The 20574-nt window shown below is 44.5% G+C and overlaps 1 protein-coding gene across 2 annotated transcripts in view; it reads right to left on the reverse strand.

Annotated features, from left to right (window-relative positions):
- Nucleotides 1-17279: 17279 nt before the first annotated feature.
- The window catches only part of ALPK2 (alpha kinase 2), a 72477-nt gene continuing 69182 nt past the window's right edge, over nt 17280-20574 (reverse strand). For both annotated transcript variants that reach the window (XR_010602125.1, XM_005303876.4), the window contains one exon: nt 17280-18071. Coding sequence is in view for 1 of the 2 variants with exons in the window: in XM_005303876.4 (XP_005303933.2) it covers nt 17855-18071 (217 nt within the window). In the remaining variant the exon portion in view is untranslated. The remainder of the gene's footprint in view (nt 18072-20574) is intronic.

The raw sequence follows: 20574 nt of genomic DNA on the forward strand, positions 1-20574 counted from the left end.
AACGCCTGTGGCTGGCCTGTGTCAGCTGACTTGGGCTCGTGGGGCTTGGGCTGCAAAATAGCAGTGTAAATGTTTGGGCAGGGGCTCGCACCTAATTTCTGGGACCCCACGAGGGAGATGGAGCCGAGAAACTGGGCCCCACCCTGAGCCCGAACATCTATACAGCAACTTTACAGCCCCACAGCCTGAGCCCCACAAGGGCCAGCTGTGGGTATTATTTGCAGTCTAGACATACCCCAAGGGACTTTTGACAATTTTGCTCATTAACTTGCAATGAGAATTGGGCACCTAATTTCCCTTACGCTCAGGGCCGGCTCCAGGCACCAGCTTGCCAAGCAGGTGCTTGGGGCGGCCACTCCGGAGAGGGGCGGCACATCCAGCTATTCGGCGGCAATTTGGCGGACGGTCCCTCACTCCCGCTTGGAGCGAAGGACCTTCCGCCGAATTGCCGCCGCAGATCGCGATCGCGGCTTTTTTTTTTTTTTTTTTTGCGCCGCTTGGGGTGGCAAAAACCCTGGAGCCGGCCCTGCATACGCTCTTTTAAAAATTCCTGCCTACAATGATTTTTAAGGTGAAGTGATCACATGTCTGTAGTGGTAAAAAGAGTGCTTCATGCCGTTGTCTTTCACTGAAGCGTAGCATTATCTCTGTGATTTATCATATAGAAATTACATTATATTTGCATCTGCAACCATTTCTATTGTTCATCCTTTCTGAACAGAGCATTTTTTGCGAGCTCCTGAAATTTTTGCATTGAAAATGCAGTCCTCGTCCCCGGGATGTATTCCTATAAAACTGTTATTAATGACAACGTATTGGATTGGTTTGTGATGTGAAGAGAGAGATACAACCTCATATTAACATTCAGTTTTAGGATATGTCTACACTGCGAAGTTGTCGACAAAACTTTTGTCTTTCGTGGGTACTTAAAAAAGCCCCCCTGTGAAAGACAAAAGTTTTGCCGACGCAAGTGGCAGTGTGAACGCAGCTTTGTCGGCAGGAGCACTCTCCTACCAACAAAGCTAATGCTGCCCGCGGGGCTAGAAGTATTTAGTTGGCAAAAGTGCCAACAAAGTACCGACAAAGAGCGTTTACACACCCTGACTTTTAGCGACAAGACTGTGTCGATGCAGCCTTGTTGCTAAAAGCTGCATGGTGTAGACAAGCCCTTAGGTTAGGCCAGGGGCAGGCAACCTATGGCACGTGTGCCAAAGGCGGCACGCGAGCTGATTTTCTGTGGCACTCACACTACCCGGGTCCTGGCCACTGGTCCGGGAGACTCTGCATTTTAATTTAATTTAAAATGAACCTTCTTAAACATTTTAAAAACCTTATTTACTTTACATACAACAATAGTTTAGTTATATATTATAGAATTATAGAACGAGACCTTCTAAAACTGTTAAAATGTATTATTGGCACGCAAAACCTTACATTAGAGTGAATAAATGAAGACTCGGCACACCACTTCTGAAAGGTTGCCGACCCCTGGTTTAGGCATTTGGTAAAAAGAATTCTCCAGACTTCAAACTAGTTGATAATCCTTCAACCCAGTTAATAGTCCCACCACAGGTTGCTCCCCAAGGGACCCTTTAAAATCAGTACTACCCACAGTTTTACGCTCTTCCTCATCAGAACTGCCTGTTCAGAAGCCTTTCCACTTATTGATTTCTTTTGCATTCTGGAAACTTTCAGAGCCACCTGGTGCAGACCGTATTAGAGGCAGCAGTTAAAGGCTGATGATTCTGATCAACAGTGATCCAGCTTCTACCTCAAATTGGGAACAGCTCTTGCAGAGAAGTGGGTAGAAAGCTGTGGGATAAATACAGTCAGTAAAGGTGGCAAAGTGAGCAATTTTAAGAGAGATAAATGCTCTTGAATCACAGAATCATGGGAGTTACAAATGGAAAGGACCTACAACATCGTTCCCTAGAGTACATTCTCTAAGTGCTTTTTCCAGGTCACTTTTAAATGATTTAAAAATTAATGGCGATTTGTATTTTGGAAAAAAAAGTGCTAGCCAAGCACCTATTTTAAGCTTTCCCTGTAGTTTAAATTAGTTACAATGTCTTAGAGACACGGTCGATGATGGCTCCAAGTTTATGGGTGTGCAAGGCAATATAAATGCCTAGGTAGATGCAAATTGTCACCTGAACAACTCTGCGTAAGCTCAGGGCCGCCCAGAGGATTCAGGGGGCTTGGGGCAAAGCAATTTCAGGGGCCCCTTCCATAAAAAAAAAAGTTGCAATACTATAGAATAGTTTATTCTCGTGGGGGCCACTGCGGGGCCCGGGGCCTGGGGTAAAATTGCCCCACTTGCCCCCCCGCCCTGGGCAGCCCTGTGTAAGCTTGAAAGTTTGTCTCTCTCACCAACAGAGGTTGGTCCAATAAAATATATTACCTCACCCACCTGGTCTAGCTTGATGCAAAGTCTATTTATTTAAATGCACCTATATAGCACCTTTTGCTGTGGAACTTCATACAAAAATGAAAAACCTGAATCGATAAACTATCCCAGAGTAGTAGTGTTACCCCATTTAACCTGAGCAGTTAGCCAAATTTGGGGTGTTGGGAGTTGTTCCAGTCAAGAGGAGAAATCTATGACCGAGCCAGGTATTTTCTTTGATGTAGCCATGTTTATTTACAAATGTTATAAGATTATCCTGTTTCTCTGACACAGGAAGACTCAAACGGCCTGAGACAGTTTCTTTGCTCGCTGTCACAAAGCTGCCTTTCCAGCCAGCACTCTGTGCCCAAAACACTTTCTTTCTTCGCTTTCTCTCAAGACCACATTACAAGCACTGCTGTTACTGTCTGACTGCTTGGGTCTCTGGTTGCCTCTGTCTCTGTGTGACCCTCCCCTTGTTCTGTGTCTCTCACACAGATAAGAACAATCTGGGTCAGAGCGTCTGGTTTGGAAATCCTTGGGCCACATTGTTCAGTGTCTACTCCCGTTTTTCATGTGCCGGTGTTCGGGTGCTACTGCTGTTGTTTCAGCCACTTCTTTACAATGGCTTCTTTACATTTCTCTTGAATGAAAGGCATTGGTGATTTCTGGCTCACAACAATAAGGTATAACATAAACTGACCCATAACCCTTGTATTAGCAAAAAACCAATCCCCTTCCCACAACCCTTCTATTGATAAAACCACCTCAGGCTGTGAATGATTTGCTAGAGTGGTAACCAGAGATTGTCTCTCTTGGAGGTGTTAAACTGGCATTGTTAGCCCTAGCTTAGGTCTGGCATAACTGAGCCACATATGGGGCCAGCACTAGATCCACCCTGCTGAGGCAGTGCGGGATGGCTCAAGGTAGTTAGGGGATGCACATCACGCCTGGAGCTGGCAGACCACCCCTCCTTTGGGGCCTGGCACATGGTGCAGGCAAGGGCACCCCAGGACTTTTTCACATGGTATGTACAACTGAACCACACTCACTTTAGGGGGTTGCAGCATCATTCAAGTTTGGCCCAGTGACCCCCTCTGTTGTAATGGAGGGGACACCGGGTCACATTTCAGTGAGTGCATTGTGAATTGGCATGTGGGGTTGCAGGGCTAGTCAGGTCTGGGGGCCTTTCCTCCCATGGGTGGCACTGCTCCAGCCGATGGTATGCAATATGTATAAGGTACGTATGCCTGCGGGTGCCACTGGATACAGGGCAGAATGGCTCTGGGCAGCTGGGGAACATCTGGTGGGGTGTGCGTTATGGCTCCCTACTGCCTGCATAACACGACAGCACATGCCCCGAATGTCTCAGGGGGCCAGGTGACAGTCAGGGCCTCAACATACTACTCTTTAGAGTGCGGTGTTGCAATCCTGGCTGGCCCTGTGGATGGAGGGAAGAGGGGGTTCTCTCTGGCTTCAGTCACATAGCCATGCAGTAGAAGGGGCAGGGTTTTGTCATTATCTTTTAGGTTAGCATGCACAGCAATAGGATCAGCCCTGACTTTTCTGACTAACCGGTAAAGTCCTTCTGCATTGTCTCTCTTTCTTTGTTATGGAAAACAACTGTTTTATTACATCTGTCCTTTGGCTCATTGACAAAAGGCCTGACTGAGTCTCCTGCTTTCAGAGTTGTCAAAGATTTTTCAGTGCGTAGCTTCCTCCCACAGTTCTCTGGGTTTTTCGTTCCATTCTCTGAATCACTCTCAGTAGCATCCAGTTCTTGAAATCTATAAATATCTTTAATTCCGCAGTGCTTTTGCTACCCGGCCTCTCTCTCGTTGCTGGACCCATCTCGAAACTTGGTCATCCACTGCCCTCCAGTTCCCCTCTTGAGCTATGCAGCCAGTACACATTACCTTCACCTCCTACTGTCTCCTGCAGTCTTTACACCCTGACTTCAGTGGGCATTTTGCCTGAGCAAGGGCTATGGAATAAGTCTCCTGATTGACCATCAAGTGCCACAGACAGTGATGGATGGATAGATCCTCTGCTGTGACTCCTCCTCTGTTCCTGAGAGCATTTCCTTTGTGCTTGAGAACAACCACCCTTGTTTCTAACTCGGTGATAGAAACATTTAGCAACACCACTAATTCTCAAGGGACCTGATTCTGTTACATAACAGCAACCTCAGCTCACTTCAAGGGAAATTGCTTGCATGCAGCAGCCGCCACTGCAGAAAGCAAAGATTCTCCTGTCTCCTAAGACTCACTAATCACAATAATTTAACACCCACAATATTGTAGAGCAAAACCTCGAAGCTGAATCATAGTAGCTGCTGATAATTATGGTTTATTTTTCAAAAAGCCTTTTATGAGAGCAAACTGGTGGTGGGGAGGGAAAGCTTTCTAGAGGCTAGTCTGGGGACAATCCTGCTTGCTTGCCCTTGCTCTGAGTGAGTGTGCGTAGTGGTGCCTTCCCTTCTGCAAAGCCCTGAGGGTGATGCCTTCAGCAGCAGCTGCTTTGCTTTTCCCCTCAATCTTTGATTGAGAAGAGAGTAGAAAAGAGCGTCCCCACCCTCCATTCCTGCAGTGCTGTCTAGGGAGTTAATGGCAATGTTGCTTGCCCTCGCCTCATTATGGATAAGATGATTCTTCTTTGTGCAAAGAACATTTTATGCTATTTTTCTCCTTCTGCTCCCAGATCCCAGTGTGATGCCTGCCAGAACATGATAGCCCTACGATAACAACAGTACCAGCAGGAAACTAAAAACCTGTCATCCTGGAATAGCCCTCGTACTCACAACATGCTCACAGGTCCTTGCCCACTCCAGTACAGTGGGGTGCAAAATAGGGGGCACCAGTGCCTGTGTTTTGGGGGTGCAAGGGCTGTATTGGCTTCCGTCTGCAGCCCTAATAAAGGAAAAGCATCACACACACACACGGTTCTCCACCCCTGTGGTGCTTCGTGGCAGAATGATAGCTGTATAGATTAAATTTTCTGTTTTGTTACTGTAGCGCTCTGAGAACTCCAGATGAAAATCATTTATTGAGGCTTTTATTGTAGAGCTGCGTGACCTTTGCAACACCCACACAAGTGTTACATATGCTGAAGTTTCTTGAAGAGTGAAAAAGAATTGAGGAGGACTGGGGCAGGGGGAGGAATAATAGATCCGGAGCCTTGCAGATCATTCTTAGGTCATGGGAGGCTGAGCAGTGGGAGCTCTCCTAAGAAGTCTCCCAATATCACATGAATACGAAAAAGAACCTAATCAAAAGTGCATTTTCTTTTGTTAAGTGGTACATGAGGAACATTCTGGAAAACATGCTGCCTATTTCTTAATGGCATTACTTCTCTTGCAGCCTCTCTAAAAGAATGGAAAAGAAACAGAACAGTGGCATTCCAAGTAGAGCAGCTGAGGTTCTTTGGGGCCACCACTTTACCTTTCTGAACTTCCATCCATATTTCTACAGAGTGATTGAGTGACTTGCAAAGTAGGTGAGCAGGATTACGGGGAATAGGACCTGGTATCTGGCACTCAACTAGACTAGTGCTAGAGATCAACTTGGCCCTGGAAACCTGAAACTCCTATTTCCCCCTCCTTGAAATCTGAACTTGAACAGTAGCATCTGAATGTTTCAATTGGAGCCTATCCCTGTAATGAGCAAAGTCTTTTTTTCAAGTGCCCCCTCAGGCACCTAGGTCCCATTGGCTTTCAAGTAGTTTAGACCTCGAAAGCCCAAATCCTCAAAAGTAGATAGGTGCCTAACTCCCACTGAAACCGATGGGAGTTAAGTATCTAAATATCTTCACGGATCTCAGCCTACGTGCCTGGGTCTTAAGGAGCTTTTGAAGATTAACTAAAACATTGAAAACTTTGGCTCCTCTTAATCATGCCCACTCTAGTTCTTAAAAACTATGTAGGAAGTGGACTGGAAAAAACATAGGTTAAGAATAGGTATCTGTTTAGAAGATACAGTATTGAATTTAGAGATGTATATGTATCCTGGCCATGTGATGAATTACTTTTTGAATAACAAAAGGAAACGTCTAGTAGTGGCCTTATTGATCATCCATGTCTAAATATTTTATCATTCTTAACATCTGTAATAAGAATGTAAACAATAGTACCTCAACCTAAATTACAGCTAAGATCATGGTGGATTCTCCATCACTGACCATTTTAAAATCAAGAGTGGATGTTTTTCTAAAAGTTACATCCTAAGAATTATTTTGGGGAAGTTCTATGGCCTCTATTATGCAGGAGGTCAAACCAGATGATCACAATGGTCGCTTCTGGCCTTGGAATCTACAAAGCGGCAAATAGCATAACGTTACAAAACCAGTGTCGGAGTACAGTGCAGTTTGCTCATTGTGCCTGAGTCTGAGGATGTTGATGAGTGTAACAATGAGGGTCTGCTGTTAGCACAGGGGTTATCAAACTGGGGGTTGGGACCCGTCAAGGAGTCGTGAGGTTATTACCTGGGTGGTCGCGAGCTGTCAGCCTCCACCCCAAACTCCGCTTTGCAGCCAGCATTTATAATGGTGTTAAATATATTTTAAAAAGTGTTTTTAATGTATGGGGGTCACACTCAGAGGCTTGCTATGTGAAAGGAGTCACCAGTAAAAAAGTCTGAGAACCACTGTGTTAGCAGATACAAAGGTGGTTCTTTTGACTGCTTTGCAGAGTTAATCTTGGGAGTGGTCACTGATGAGATTTCACCTGACCCTAACACCATTCAGAGAGCATTCTTTTGCATGGGATGTATTTGCTGGGATTAAAAACAGATATCTATGTGCGCGTCAAATATATTTGCGTTTTGCTTCTGTGATATGAAAGTTGGGGGGTGAAACCAAGCAGCCAGTATGTGTAGGCATTCCACGCTGGGACTTTTCTGGTGACCCTTTCGGTTTCTGCAGAATTTAAATTCATATTTAAAAATGACAATGTAAGCAAAATGTTCATTCTGAAGCCTAACAATGAGACCTACAATGTCAGCATTGTTAATGGTTTCACTGCTGATTATTTTAGCATTTGCAGTACCCTGGGATTGTGGGGAGATGTTAAGTAGAGTGTCACTGCTTCTTTCCCCCTAATGTGACCCTGTGGTGAAAATCATTAGCCCATGCACAGTGTGTTTAGTTGATATTCAAATGAATGAAAATTTTAATATAAATAAAAACATTACTAACCTTTAGTCATGAAGGTAACCTTCCAAATGGGAACCAATGCACTGCTGTCTTCTGCAGCATTCAGAAATTGACTAAGACCATAGCTCTAAGAAAGGTATGTGCTATTACCATTCATCTCAATAAGGTGTTAACACTGAAGCCTAAGGATGATACATTCTTTGACAACTGTGTTAACTATTTCACTGATGATCATGAAACCTCCAACTACGATACATTGGGAGGGACTATGAGTGGATTTGGGGCAAAGCTGACTATCGTGGGTGCAATCCTGGCTCCACTGAATCAATAGCTAAACTCCCATTGACTTCAATAGGACCAAGATTTCACCCCATAGCTGTACTTTCCCCTTCACTCCAGACTGACTCCTTCCAGTCTCACTCCTGAGCCCAGGCCAGTGAACTAAACTGAGATAAAATGCACTCTTTCCTCAGCTTTTCACATATGCTGGGTTATGTTTACTGGGCCAGACTGGCAAAACATATAGTGCAGAGTAATCACTTGCCAGCCTATGAAGGAAAGGACTTTAGATCTGTAAGAGATCAGAACAGGATCCTTAGTGATTATTTGAAATAGTCTCTTTGCGCTCTCTCTCTCTCTCGTGTGTGTGTAACCAATGCATTCTCTTGGTCATTCACTCACACTGAATGTCTTTGGTACTCCGTTGGTGCGGGTCATAGGTTCGCTATTTTTAATGTTGCTATTTGTATTATGCTAATGCCTAGGAACCTCAATCAAAGAACAGGGTCCCATTGTGCTAGACATTATACGGACAGACTAATAACAGAAAAGACAGTTAGTGCAAAATGCCCCAGAGTAGCTCATAATCTGCATAACACTAAATAGGTGGATGAAACAGATAAGCAGGTTGGGAGTGGGGTAGGAGGCTCAGGCTACGTCCTCACTACGGGGGGTGGAGGGGGAGGTCGATTTAAGATACGCAAATTCAGCTACATGAATAGCGTAGCTGAATTCGACGTATCGGAGCCAACTTACCCCGCTGTGAGGACAGCGGCAAATCGACCTCCGCGGCTCCCCTGTCAACGGCGCTTACTCCTACAAGTGTCGATTCGGGGATCGATTGTCACATCCTGACGAGACGCGATAATTCGATCCAAGAGATTGATTTCTACCCGCCGATTCAGGCGGGTAGTGTAGACATAGCCTGAGATAGTAAGAGAGTTGAGTTTAGTAGAAAAGCAGAAGTCTCTGCTCACCAGATGGTAGTGATGGGAATGATTTGTAGGCATCACAGCAGAGGTACTTTTAAACTAATCAGAATGGTTTTCAGCTAAGATAAAGTTAAGAAAATTGATTTTCTTTCCCTGTGGCAAACTGTCAAGGTATAATTATTTCAGTGTAGTTGCACTTCAAAGTGAATCCAAATGCCACAGAGATTTAAAAAAATCTTTTAGGAAACAGTCATTCATTTTAACTTTTTAGTTCTGTTGCAGGCAGATCATTGTATAAAACTAGTGTACTTTTGAGTTTTCCTATCCTAAGCCGGAAAAAAAGAACCAATGGACACACTACAGGTATCTTTAAGATTTGTTACGTGCATTACATTGTGAATGTATTAGCGGTGTATTGTATCTCTAATAGACTCATTAATTGGGAAGAATGGTAAAAAAAAAAATCAATAAAATCTTGGGCAGTGGAAAAGCAAAACGTTTTAATAGCCGTGAAGGATGTCCACATTCATGAAACCTTAATATGGATAGCTGTCATTACACAGTGCTTCATAGTCACTTTTGTTCTGAAAGATCAATAAGAAGAAAATCACACTTAGCCTTTGAGTAGTGAGGTCAGTACTTGGCTGAACTGGCAACTGAAAAATATCAGGCCCATCAAAATACCCATACCCAGCCAGAACATGCCCGGACTCTTTAGAGTCACTGATTAACCCTCCATCAATGGACTTTGATAATGGCAATCAGCCACAGGAGCGAATATTTCATAAGACTCCCTGATGATGGTTTCTGGTGGGGAAAATGTGCTTTTCTTCTTTGGGAAAAATCATCGTTCCTAAAGAGCCTTTCAAAGTGATATGTTCCATGAGCACATCTCAATCAAACCAATCCCTAAGCCGGATTTGTGGTTCCAGCCTGTTCCACTTATTGATCAACAGGTTTGGATAGAGTTTGATTAATGAATAAGGAAAACAATATTATTATTGGTTTGTATTATTGTAACACCTATGAGCCCGAGTCATGGGCTAGGACCTCACTGTGCAAGGTGCTGCACAAACACAGAATACAAAGACAATCCCTGCCCCAAAGAGTTTAGGGCAAATCCTGCAATCAGCACCGCAGGGATAGAACCCATCCATATGGAGTCATTTGCAGATTCTTTTCCCTCTATGTTCTCTCATCAGTAGTGAACTCACCAGATAAGTGCAATGGGGAAGTGAAATTCTTCAGGAGGGTCAATAAAACTAATTAGATTGTTTTCCGTCCCAATTCTAACCTCCTGGAGATGTGAGGTAACAGAAAGCAGCCAGCCTATTACTAATGGGGAGAAAAGGAGAGGGATGCAAATGTCCTGCTAAAACATACATAAGGGGACAAATTCTAGTCACCAAGGGAAGTACCTGGCAGATGTTGGCTGTTCAGAATCTTCCTGGTCCAGAAACACTGAAAAAAATCCCTCTGCCGCTCCTACACAAAGGGGTACAAGAGGGCATGGTCTTTGCAGAAGTGAGTGTGCCCTGCATGTATATGCACCTAAACATACTCAACATCTGAACCAAGCAATATTCCCTGAATGAGGCTTCCTCACTTTTAGCAGGACTGAGGCAGAATCCAGACAGTGATCATAGCAAGCCTTACAAGACAACACTTAAGAACATAAGAACGGCCATACTGGATCAGACCAATGGTCCACCTACCCCAGTATCCTGTTTTCCAAAAGTGTCCGGTGCCAGGTACATCAGAGGGAATGAATGTAATAAGGTAATTTTTGAGTGATCCATCCCGTCATCCAGTCCCAGCTTCTGGCAGTCAGAGGTTTATGGACATCCAGAGCATGGAGTTGTATTCTTGAACATCTTGGCTAATGGTCATTGATAAACCTATCTTTTGTGAACTTACCGAATTCTTTTTTAACCCATTTATACTTTTGACCTTCGCATCATTCTCTGGCAATGAGTTCCACAGGTTGATGTGCATTATGCGACAAAGTACTTCCTTATGTTGGTTTTAAACCTGCTGCCTAATAATTTCATTGTGAGACTCCTGATTCTTGTGTTATGTGAAGGGGTAAAACAACACTTCCGTATTCCCTTTCTCTACACCATTCATGATATTATAGACCTCGATCATATCCCAACTTAGTCATCTCTTTTCTGAGCTGAACAATTCTAGTCTTTTTAATCTCTTCTTGAATGGAAGCTGTTCCATACCCCTAATCATTTTTGTTGCCCTTCTCTGTACCTTTTCCAATTCTAATATATCTTTTTTGAGATGAATCAACCAGAACTGCATGCAGTATTTAAGGTGTGGACGTACCATAGATTTATATTGTGGCACTATGATATTTTCTGTCTTATTATCTATCCCTTTTCTAATGGCTCCCAACATTGTGTTAGTTTTTATGACTGCTGCTGCACATTAAATGGATGTTTTCAGAGAATTATCCACAATGACTCCAACACCTTTCTTGAGTGGTAACAGCTAATTTAGACCCCTACCATTTTGGATGTATAGTTGGGATTATTTTTTCTGATATGCATTACTCAGCATTGAATTTCATCTACCCAGTCACCCAGCTCTGTGAATTCCCTATGTAATTCTTCAGTCAGCTTTGGATTTAACTGTCTAGAGTAATTTTATATCATCTGCAAATTTTGCCACCTCACTGTTTGTCCCCTTTTCCAGATCAGATATGCTGAACACCACAGATCCAGTACAGATCCTTGGGGGACCCCACTTTTTACCTCTCTCCATTGTGAAAACTGACAATTAATTCCTGCCCTTTGTATTCTATCTTTTAACCAGTTACTGATCCATCAGAGGATCTTCCCTCTTATTCCATGACTGCTTAGTTTGTTTAAGAGCCTTTGGTGTGGAACCTTGTCAAAGGCTTTCTGAAAGTCCAAGTGTACTGTATCAGCTCTATCAACCTTATCCCCATGCATGTTGACACCCTGACCCTCAAAGAATTGTAATAGCTTGGTGAGGCGTGATTTCCCTTTACAAAAGCCGTGTTGACTCTTCCCCAACATACCGTGTTCATCTTTGTGTCTGGTAATTCTGTTCTTTACTATAGTTTCAAACAATTTGCCTGGTACTGAAGTTAGGTTTACTGGCCTGTAATTGTCAGGATCGCCTCTGGAGCCTTTTTTAAAATTGGCATTACATTAGCTGATTTCTAGGCATCTGGTACAGAGGCTGATTTAAGCAAAAGGTTACATACCACAGTTAGAAGTTCTGCAATTTCATATCTGAATTCCTTCAGAACTCTTGGGTGAATACCATCTTGTCCTGGTGAATTATTACTGTTTAATTTATCAATTGGTTTCAAAACCTGCTCTACTGACACCTCAATCTGTGACAGTTACTCAGATCTGTCACCTAAAAGAAATGGCTCTTACGTGGGAATCTCCCTCACATCCCCTGCAGTGAAGACAGAGGCAAAGAATTCATTTAGCTTCTCCACAATGGAGTTATCTTCCTGGAGTCCTCATTTAGCATCTCAGTTGTCTACGGGCCCGACTGATTGTTTGGCAGACTTCCTGCTTCGGATGTACTTAAAATTATTTTTGCTTCGTTTTTGTGTCTTTGGCTAGTTGCTCACATTCTTTTTTGCCCTGCTGAATTACTCTGTACACTTGACTTGTCAGCAATGTTCCCTCTAATTTTTTACGTCCATGTGCGGAATGAATTTGGTTATGTGCACCGATATGGAGGTGATGTGCAGCGGGGGTGGGGCCGAGGGGTTTGGAGTGTAGGAGGGGACTCGGGGCTCAGGCAGAGGGTTGGAGTGCGGGGTGGGGTGAGGGCTCTGGGGTGGGGCTGGGGATGAGGGAATTGGGGTGCGGGAAGGGGCTTAGGGCTGGGGCGTGGGGGGTAAGGGCTCTAGCTGGGGGGTGTAGGCTCTGGGGTGGGGCTGGGGTGGAGGGGCTTGGGGTGCAGGCTGCCCCCCAGCCCTCTCTTGTCGCAGCATCCTGGGGAGAGGCACCTTTCCAGTCCAGGCCCTGTGGCTGCATGCCTGTGCAGCCCTTGATAGCCTGCTGCGCAACCGCGCAGCTTAGAGGGAACTTAGTTTGCCAGTGTTTATGCTCCTTTCCATTATCTTCATTAAGATTTGACTTCCAATTTTTAAAAGATGCCTTTTACCACCTCTGTTGCTCTGCTGTTTAGCCATGGTGGCAGTTTTTGTCCTCTTACTGTTTTTTTTCATTATTATTATTAAGGATATACATGTAGTTTGAGCCTTTTTTATGGTGTTTCCATGCAGCTTTCATACATTTAATTCTTGTGTCTACTCTTTTAAGTTCTAGTTTACTGCTTCATTTTTGTAGTTTCCCTTTTTGAAGTTAAATGCAACTGTGGTGGGTTTCTTTGGCATTTCACCCCTACAAGGATGTTAAATTTAATTACATCATGGTTGCTCTTGTCCCTGCCAGCAGGTTGGGGATCTTGGGGGACAACTACTGCACTGGTGGGGTGTAAAATAAACTTTATTAAGAAAATGCAAAAACAGGGAAAATTTAATAGTGAGGGGTATGGGGTTTGTTAAGGTAAACAATTGGGGAGGGGTTTCTTTTAGTAAATAGGATAGGGGGTTTCAATACTGGGGTACAATACAGTGGGGTACAATACAGTTGGTAACCAATTAACACTGAAGTATAAATGTAACAGGTAGCTAACAATTTCTATGTAAAGGGTGTGTAACAGCAGCATATAACCAACTAACAGTTATGGGTAAAATGTTGGTTAAATAACCAACAACTCTAGGTAAAAATATGTCACAGTGGTTAAATGTAAAATGTGAGGGGTGTTAGAGAGAAAAAGGGTAACCAATGGGGTTTTATGCTAGACTTCAGTAATACAATTGAGGTTTGGCAGCAGCAGGAGCGGGGTGAGCACGTGGGGGAAGGGATTAAGAGAGAGAGAGAGAGAGAGAGAGAGACACAGAGAGCAGACAGGCTGCAAGTTTAAACAGCAGAGAGACAATTATACAGAACACAGCAAAAGCTTATATATGATTTAACTTAACCAAAACTACACAAATTAGCAAGTACAAGTAACAAAACACAATGCAACAATTCTTTAAGCCTAACTTACAGAGTACACTGCAAGCAATTTTCTAAACCTAACTTAACCACAACTATGCAAAATGAAATTACAATTTATCTAGACTAAAGGCTAAATCTAACCTAATGGGTGCACCTTATACTAGGGGTAGTTCCAGAGGGCAGAGTGTGCCCAGGATACAGCTTCAAAGGGGTGGGGGGGTTTAACTAGTGGTGGCTGCAAGCAGGCTTATTTCTAGCAGCAAAGGCGCTGCGGAGCTAGAAGCAGATTACAGATACAGACCAAGGAGTTAGCTTGGGTCTGCCTGAGAAAGCCAGCAGCTAGAACAAGGGGAGGGGGGTGCAAGAGGTTTTTCCTTACCAATCCCCAAAGCAGCAGCAGGAAAAGCAGTTTCAGCATCAGAGGACGCAAAGAGGACTCGATTCGCTTACAATAATCAGGAGATCTCCAGGCACAAATTTGTTGTTCGTGGGAGGGGAGTTTAAAAACGGGGGTATGCTCAAAAACAAACGAGAGCGGGGAGAGGGCCCCCCAAAGACCCCTAGATGATCAGACCAGGTGGCAAAGCAAGGACCTTCTCCGGGGGTCTGATCAGAAAATGTCTGTTTTTAAGGGCAAATTCAGGCAGTTTCCCGCCAGTAACTTTGATTGGCTCCTCTTGATACAGGGTAGGAGAGAAGGCAGGGAACTGCAGGGAAGCATAGGCATGCCTAGGCATGTTCTGAGCCACAGGTATGACTCATATGCTCAGCTATGTGACCACTTTAGGTCTCGCATACCTGGGCAGAGCACCCTACACCGAGAGCCGGGGGGGGGGGGGGGGGTGGCAGCCACCCAGCACAAAAACAGAACAGCAGGGGGACAGCTGTAACAGACAGCTCTGAGGGTTGCTGGAAAGGAGGGGTGGCATGGCAGCATCACTTTTAAAAGTGGTCTTGGGAGGGAAGAGGCGGCACAGAGGCAGGGCCTCAGGGGAAGGGGCTACTTTTATGGAGCTTCTGTCACTCCTGGTTGCTATTTTACCAAGCGGTCCAACTATATTCACCTCTTGGACCAGATCTTGTACTCCAAGACTTGCCTCTCCTTTTGTGGGTTCCAGGACTAGCTGTTCCAGGAAACAATCATTTCATGTGTCTAGAAATTTTATCTCTGCATCCCATTCTGAGGTGACATATACCCAGTCAATATGGGGGAGAGTTGAAATCCCAGTGGGTTTTCTGTTTTTTTGTAGCCTCTCTAATCTCCCTGAACATTTCACAATCACCATCACCAGCCAGGCCAAGTGGTCGGTAACATATTCCTACTGCTATGGTCTTACTATTCAAGCATGGAATTTCTATCCATAGAGATTCTATGGCAGTGTTTGGTTCATGTAAAATTTTTACTATATTCGATACTATGCTTTCTTTCACATATAGTGCCACTCCCTCCCCCAGCGTAACCTACTTTGTCATTCCTACATATTTTGTATCCTGGTATTACCATATCCCATTGATGATTGTTGTTCCAGCAAGTTTCTGTGATACCTATTATATCAACATCCTTATTTAACACCAGGCACTCAAATCCATCCATCTTGATATTTAGATTTCTAGTATTTGTATACAAACACTTTTAACTAAATATTGACAAATTTTGTCTGCCTTCACCTGATGTAATTAACTGGGACTCTTTTGTTTGACTGTTTCTCTTCATTTCCTGCTTGAACTTTATCAACTTCTAGCCTCTTCTCTTTACTAGAGATATTGAGAATCCCCATTAATAAATCCTCATCTAAGGGATGTCTCTGTTCAAACCCAGTGCCTGTCAGCTTTCCCCCAGTCCTTAGTTTAAAAAATCCTCTGATCTTTTTAAATGTACATGACATCAATCTGGCCTGTAATCTTCCCCTTCTAGTCTGTTCTGTTCAGGTTCTTACCCTGCTCCAATCACTGTGGTATCTGAGCACCTGAGAAAGTGGTATTTGATATACAGAGCCAGATTCTTCAGCCTGTTTAGATCACTTTGCACCATATAAGTAGCTGGTGGAGAATTCCCCTTGGGTAGGGGCACTTTTTTCTGGTGGAAAGTGGGCAGAAACTCACTTCTAGCTCCTCCTCTCCCCACATAAAGAGGAAGGGGGCATATCAGGGGCAGTCTGGGGGTAGGTATGGATACAAGGGTGTATGGTGGAGCACAGCTCCTCTATGCCTGGTCTTTCACCGATAAGATATGGCCCTTATGCCAGTGGCAGGAGTTGGAGCAGGCCCCGTGGGTGGTTGAGATTCAGGGAACCACACCTGGATCCCTATGGTAGTCAGTCTTCACAATATGCTGCACTGCTCATACATAGTGGAGAATCGAGGTCACCACAATAATTTCCTGTTCTAAGTATCTCAGTTACTATTGTCTGGGAATTCTGGGTCAATGTGGACTGTCATGGTGGCTCCCCCTTGCATTAGGCACACTTGACTCTAAGCTATTCCTTCAGAAACTCAGACTGTCCCTGTGAAGACAAAAACTATTGTACCTTTGTTGTCACGGGGTCTACTCACCGCATGTGATGCCGCCTCCTGGTGGCTCTGGGGATTAGCTCTTGCTAGGCATTGCCGTCCTCTGGCCGTGTCTCTACCCGTCATCTCTTTCACCCTATGGCCCCACTCACTCCAGGAGTTATAGCTTCCTGTTGATGACTTGGCCCTCCGGCCAGGTCATTAAAGTTCTCCCCTTCTGGGGAATTCAAAGTGCTTCTAGACCAGCTGTCTACCTGCATCTCCAACACCCTGCACCACTTCCCAATGACTGGTAGGGGAACCCAGGCCCACCCACTACACCCAGCCCAGGGACTCTCTATCAAGCAGCCAAAGTCTGTACAGTTCTGCTCCTTGCTGTTGTCTTCCTACCTATTTGGCTCCCACCACAGGTTTGTCAGCCCAAGCTCCCTTCTCCCAGGGAGTGACTGCAGCCTCTTGCTACTCACTGCTCCCGGGCTTTATACAGGCCCCTCCTCTTCCTGCTCAGCTGAGCCCATTTCCTGCTCCCTTTCGCCTTCAGGTGCAGCCTGGGCAGTTAATTGGCTGGCCTAGCTCTTGAACCCCTCCAGGCCTTGTGTGGGGTGTGCACTGCATCACACGTTGTCAATTAGGTCTCAGTCCTGCAAGGTGCTGAATATCCTTAACTCCCAATGACTTCAGTATGAGTTGTGTTCAGCACCCTGCAGCTTGGGCCCTCAGGCCCCAATCCTGCAGCAGGATCTGGGTGGGAGCAAGATGGATCCAATCGCAGGATCAGGGCCTCAGGGACAAAACAAATTCTGTGGATAAGAAACTCCCAGGTGATGCTCAGTTTTAGGATTTTTCCAACTGGGTGACCGAACTTTACGAGGAAAGCTACATAGTTGGCAGCTAAATCCCTGAGCTTGTTCAGAGAACAGGTGTGTTTAATGATCCAAATACCCATGTGGCTTATGCTTGTTTTAAAAGGAATTTAATTGGCAAAAGTACAAGGAATAGGAGTATAGTAAGGATTAAAATTGTGTAAAGAGTTAGGAAATAAAGCAATTATTCTCATACATCCTTGACCCCAGTGCCAGTATCGAGCTCTAGTCCAAAACCTTTATTAAGTGGTGGCTTAAGTAGTTTTATTTTTACATAGCTGCTGAATGCCACAGTATCGCTGGCGTAGAGATCTGGGAGTTGCTGAATGGAGACAGAAATGCTCCAGTGATCCATCTCCTGCACAAAGACCAAGACACAGAGTGTGCAAATACACAAATATACACTGACGTGACGGATGTAAAAATACTTGAAAGTTAATCGAGGCAGATAGCTTTGTTTGGCTTTGAAAACTTTCCATTGCTTTTGAATTGCAGCCTGCTAGGCCACCGATGCAGCTGGTTTCCTGGTTGCTGTTATCAAAGAACAGCTTCAAAATGGTGGTATAATGCAGAAGGCTCAGTCTAACTCCGCAGTCATGTCCTTCGGTACCTGTGCATTTCTAGAGAGGAGCTTGTGCAATGTTACTGGATGCTTTGAAGACAGGAGGTCTATGTTGTCTTGGTTGCCTGTGTGCTGGCCACTCTTTTCTGTACATTCGGTGAGTTTGGAGGGACTTTGCTTTTCATGGCTGTTGGTTTCCTTTGTTTTTGATGACCGCCTGGGAGGGATTTCAACCCCAACATCTCGCAGTACTTATTGCACTGGTGGAGGGCTTTAAACTGATCAATGAAGGAAATGGCGCAGTTGCCTTTAAACCCTTTGTATCTGCAGCAGTGAAGAAGAACAAAAAGGGGATTTCGACATTTGTTTTTCAAGCCAGGTTTACGGTGTGACTTTGGATTCATAAGTAACACTACAACATTTAATAAGCCTCTTTGAAGGAGGGACGTATTATCCCAATTTTACAGATGGTAAAATGAGGCACAGAGAGATTAAATGACTCGCCCAAGGCCAATCAGTGAGTCAGCTGCAGAGCAGAAAACAGGGCTCAGGAGGCTGGCTCTCAGCCCTGTGTTCCCGCTATAATTTCAATGTGTGGCTAATACAATTGTCAGTTAACAAACTTCTTAGATAAATTTATAAACAAAGAAAAATTCCACAGTTATAATCTTGATAAAGTGCTTGGGGCACCTCAGATAGAAGAAGGCTACAGAAGTGGGTAAGTGTGATCATTATTACTCTGAAGGAGAGTCCCTGCTGCTCACACCCAGAGCTAGTGTGCCGGGGACACAGCCTGTCAAGCTGCCCAATGTTGTCTCATTCCCTTGTGCTCTCTCCATCTCTCTGTATCCATCCGTTGTTGCTTGGCTTAGATTGTAAGCTCTGGGGGGCAGGGGCAGTCGTTTTGTTTTGTTTGTAATCATAGCAGGAGTGTGATCTTTGTCCTGTTGGGATCTGTGCGTGAACCAGTTTATCTGGTAGAATCAAAATGAAAATATCTGAGCTGCAATCTAATATACAGTCCTAATATGTTCTGGGCATTTCATTTCTCACCCTGGCAGCCTGCCTAGTGCTAATAAAGATGCTGTCTGCTCCAAGAAGAAAAGCCCAATCGCCATATGACGGATGGGCCTGTCGGTTCTAACATGCTTTGTAGAATAAAATTCACCAAAGGAGATAAGCAGGTGGCACAGAAACCAAAAACTATTTTTTAAGGCAGCATGACAGTATCTTTCTCTGTTTACCTCTAACAGCTTCATTTTGCATCTCTATTGTTCCTTTAAGGTGACAGAATAGGGAGGTTGAAATGTCAGGCTATCTGCTTTCCTAGCATCAGTAATCTCACATGAGATGAAAAGGCCACCCGGGAACTCCCATGTGTCAGATCATCATGGAACACACAGTTCCACGGTAGGGTGGAAAAAACTCTTTGATGGATCACACAAATCCTGCGGTTTCTCAAACATACCCAGAAAGTAAGTCATGCTTTTCTGCATACCCGCACTTCACATTGCAGGCTCCATTGCTTCCTTACAGACACACACACATATATAGCTATAGACTTTGTTGCTTTGTTTAATCACACGCACACACACAATCTTGTCTTAAATTATTTTAAACAAATCATTGCAGCCTGGAACGTATGTGGAAAGAAGACAACAAACCCTGATTATCTTGTAAGGGAAATTATTGGTGTCCTTTATGGAGATCAGCTTCAATAGGAAAGGGAAGTCCTGAATTCAGCCTTTTAATTTTTGATATTTTTGGCCATTTTTGTCTTCTTGTGGTGACCTTACAATTTCATCCCCTTCCTTAAGGTTGGAGCTGGTTGAATATTAAAAAAAAAAAATCTTTTGCGGGAATTGTAGTGAATAAAAGCACTACACTGAGGTTGCTCTTATGTGTGGTGTGAACATACCCATGCCAAGCCAGCTAGGGGAGGATTTATCTGCCTGACAAGTGAATCAGGTGGTGGAGCTGCCCTGCTCTAGAGATGCTTGTCTGGTGGAAGTAGAGAAATCTCCCGCTTGACTCATTTAGGGCCAAGAGGAAGAGTTTATTCCCAGCCCTGAGTAGGCAGTGGCATATATCTGTGCTGCTCCAGGAGGAGCTCCCTAAAGGAAATGCAACTCAGACTTGCCCTCTGAGTTACAATTGCTCTACGATGCCTGTTTGCATATTAGGGAATATGTTGCATTTGCCCGTGAACTGATCCAGCATATATAACCCACTGGTCTGTATGTATCTGCACCCAATCCAAAGAGGACGTGAGTCTATTTCAGTTCTTAGCTGCAGCTCATGCTGTAGAGACTCGTGGTTCTAGGTTTGGAGGCCTCTAGTTCAATCCAGATCAAGGTGATGAACATCACATGTACTTCACCCCGCCCTCACCACTGCCAGCCAGCCCTGTTGGCTGATGTGTGTGTGGAGCCCTGGCTTTCCTTGTCCCTTTGCTGGCTCCCAGCATGATTATCAGGCACAGAGTCCATACTCTCCCCCTACACCCTGACTCAGGTTTAGGGTAGCTTGCACCTGGTGCCCCCACTCCTTTACACTCCCTGGCTGTGCAGGTTGCACTCACAATCTAGCCCTATGGCAGATTATAAACAGAAAGGCAAAGTAGCTTGGGGCTCTGTGATGAAATGTTCTCCCGCTTCTGGTGGGAGAGAATAGAATCAGGACGCTCCCAGACCAAGCCCCACTCTAGAAGCATGAAGATTCTGCTTCAGTCACATCAGAGGATGGTTCTTTTCACAAGCAAGCCTACCTGACATTGACAAGAGCTTCTCCTTTGGATCAAGCTGAGGATAGCCTTGGGCTTGACTGT

Source organism: Chrysemys picta, chromosome 6 (genome assembly GCF_011386835.1).
Source record: "Chrysemys picta bellii isolate R12L10 chromosome 6, ASM1138683v2, whole genome shotgun sequence".
Classification (NCBI taxonomy): domain Eukaryota; kingdom Metazoa; phylum Chordata; order Testudines; family Emydidae; genus Chrysemys; species Chrysemys picta.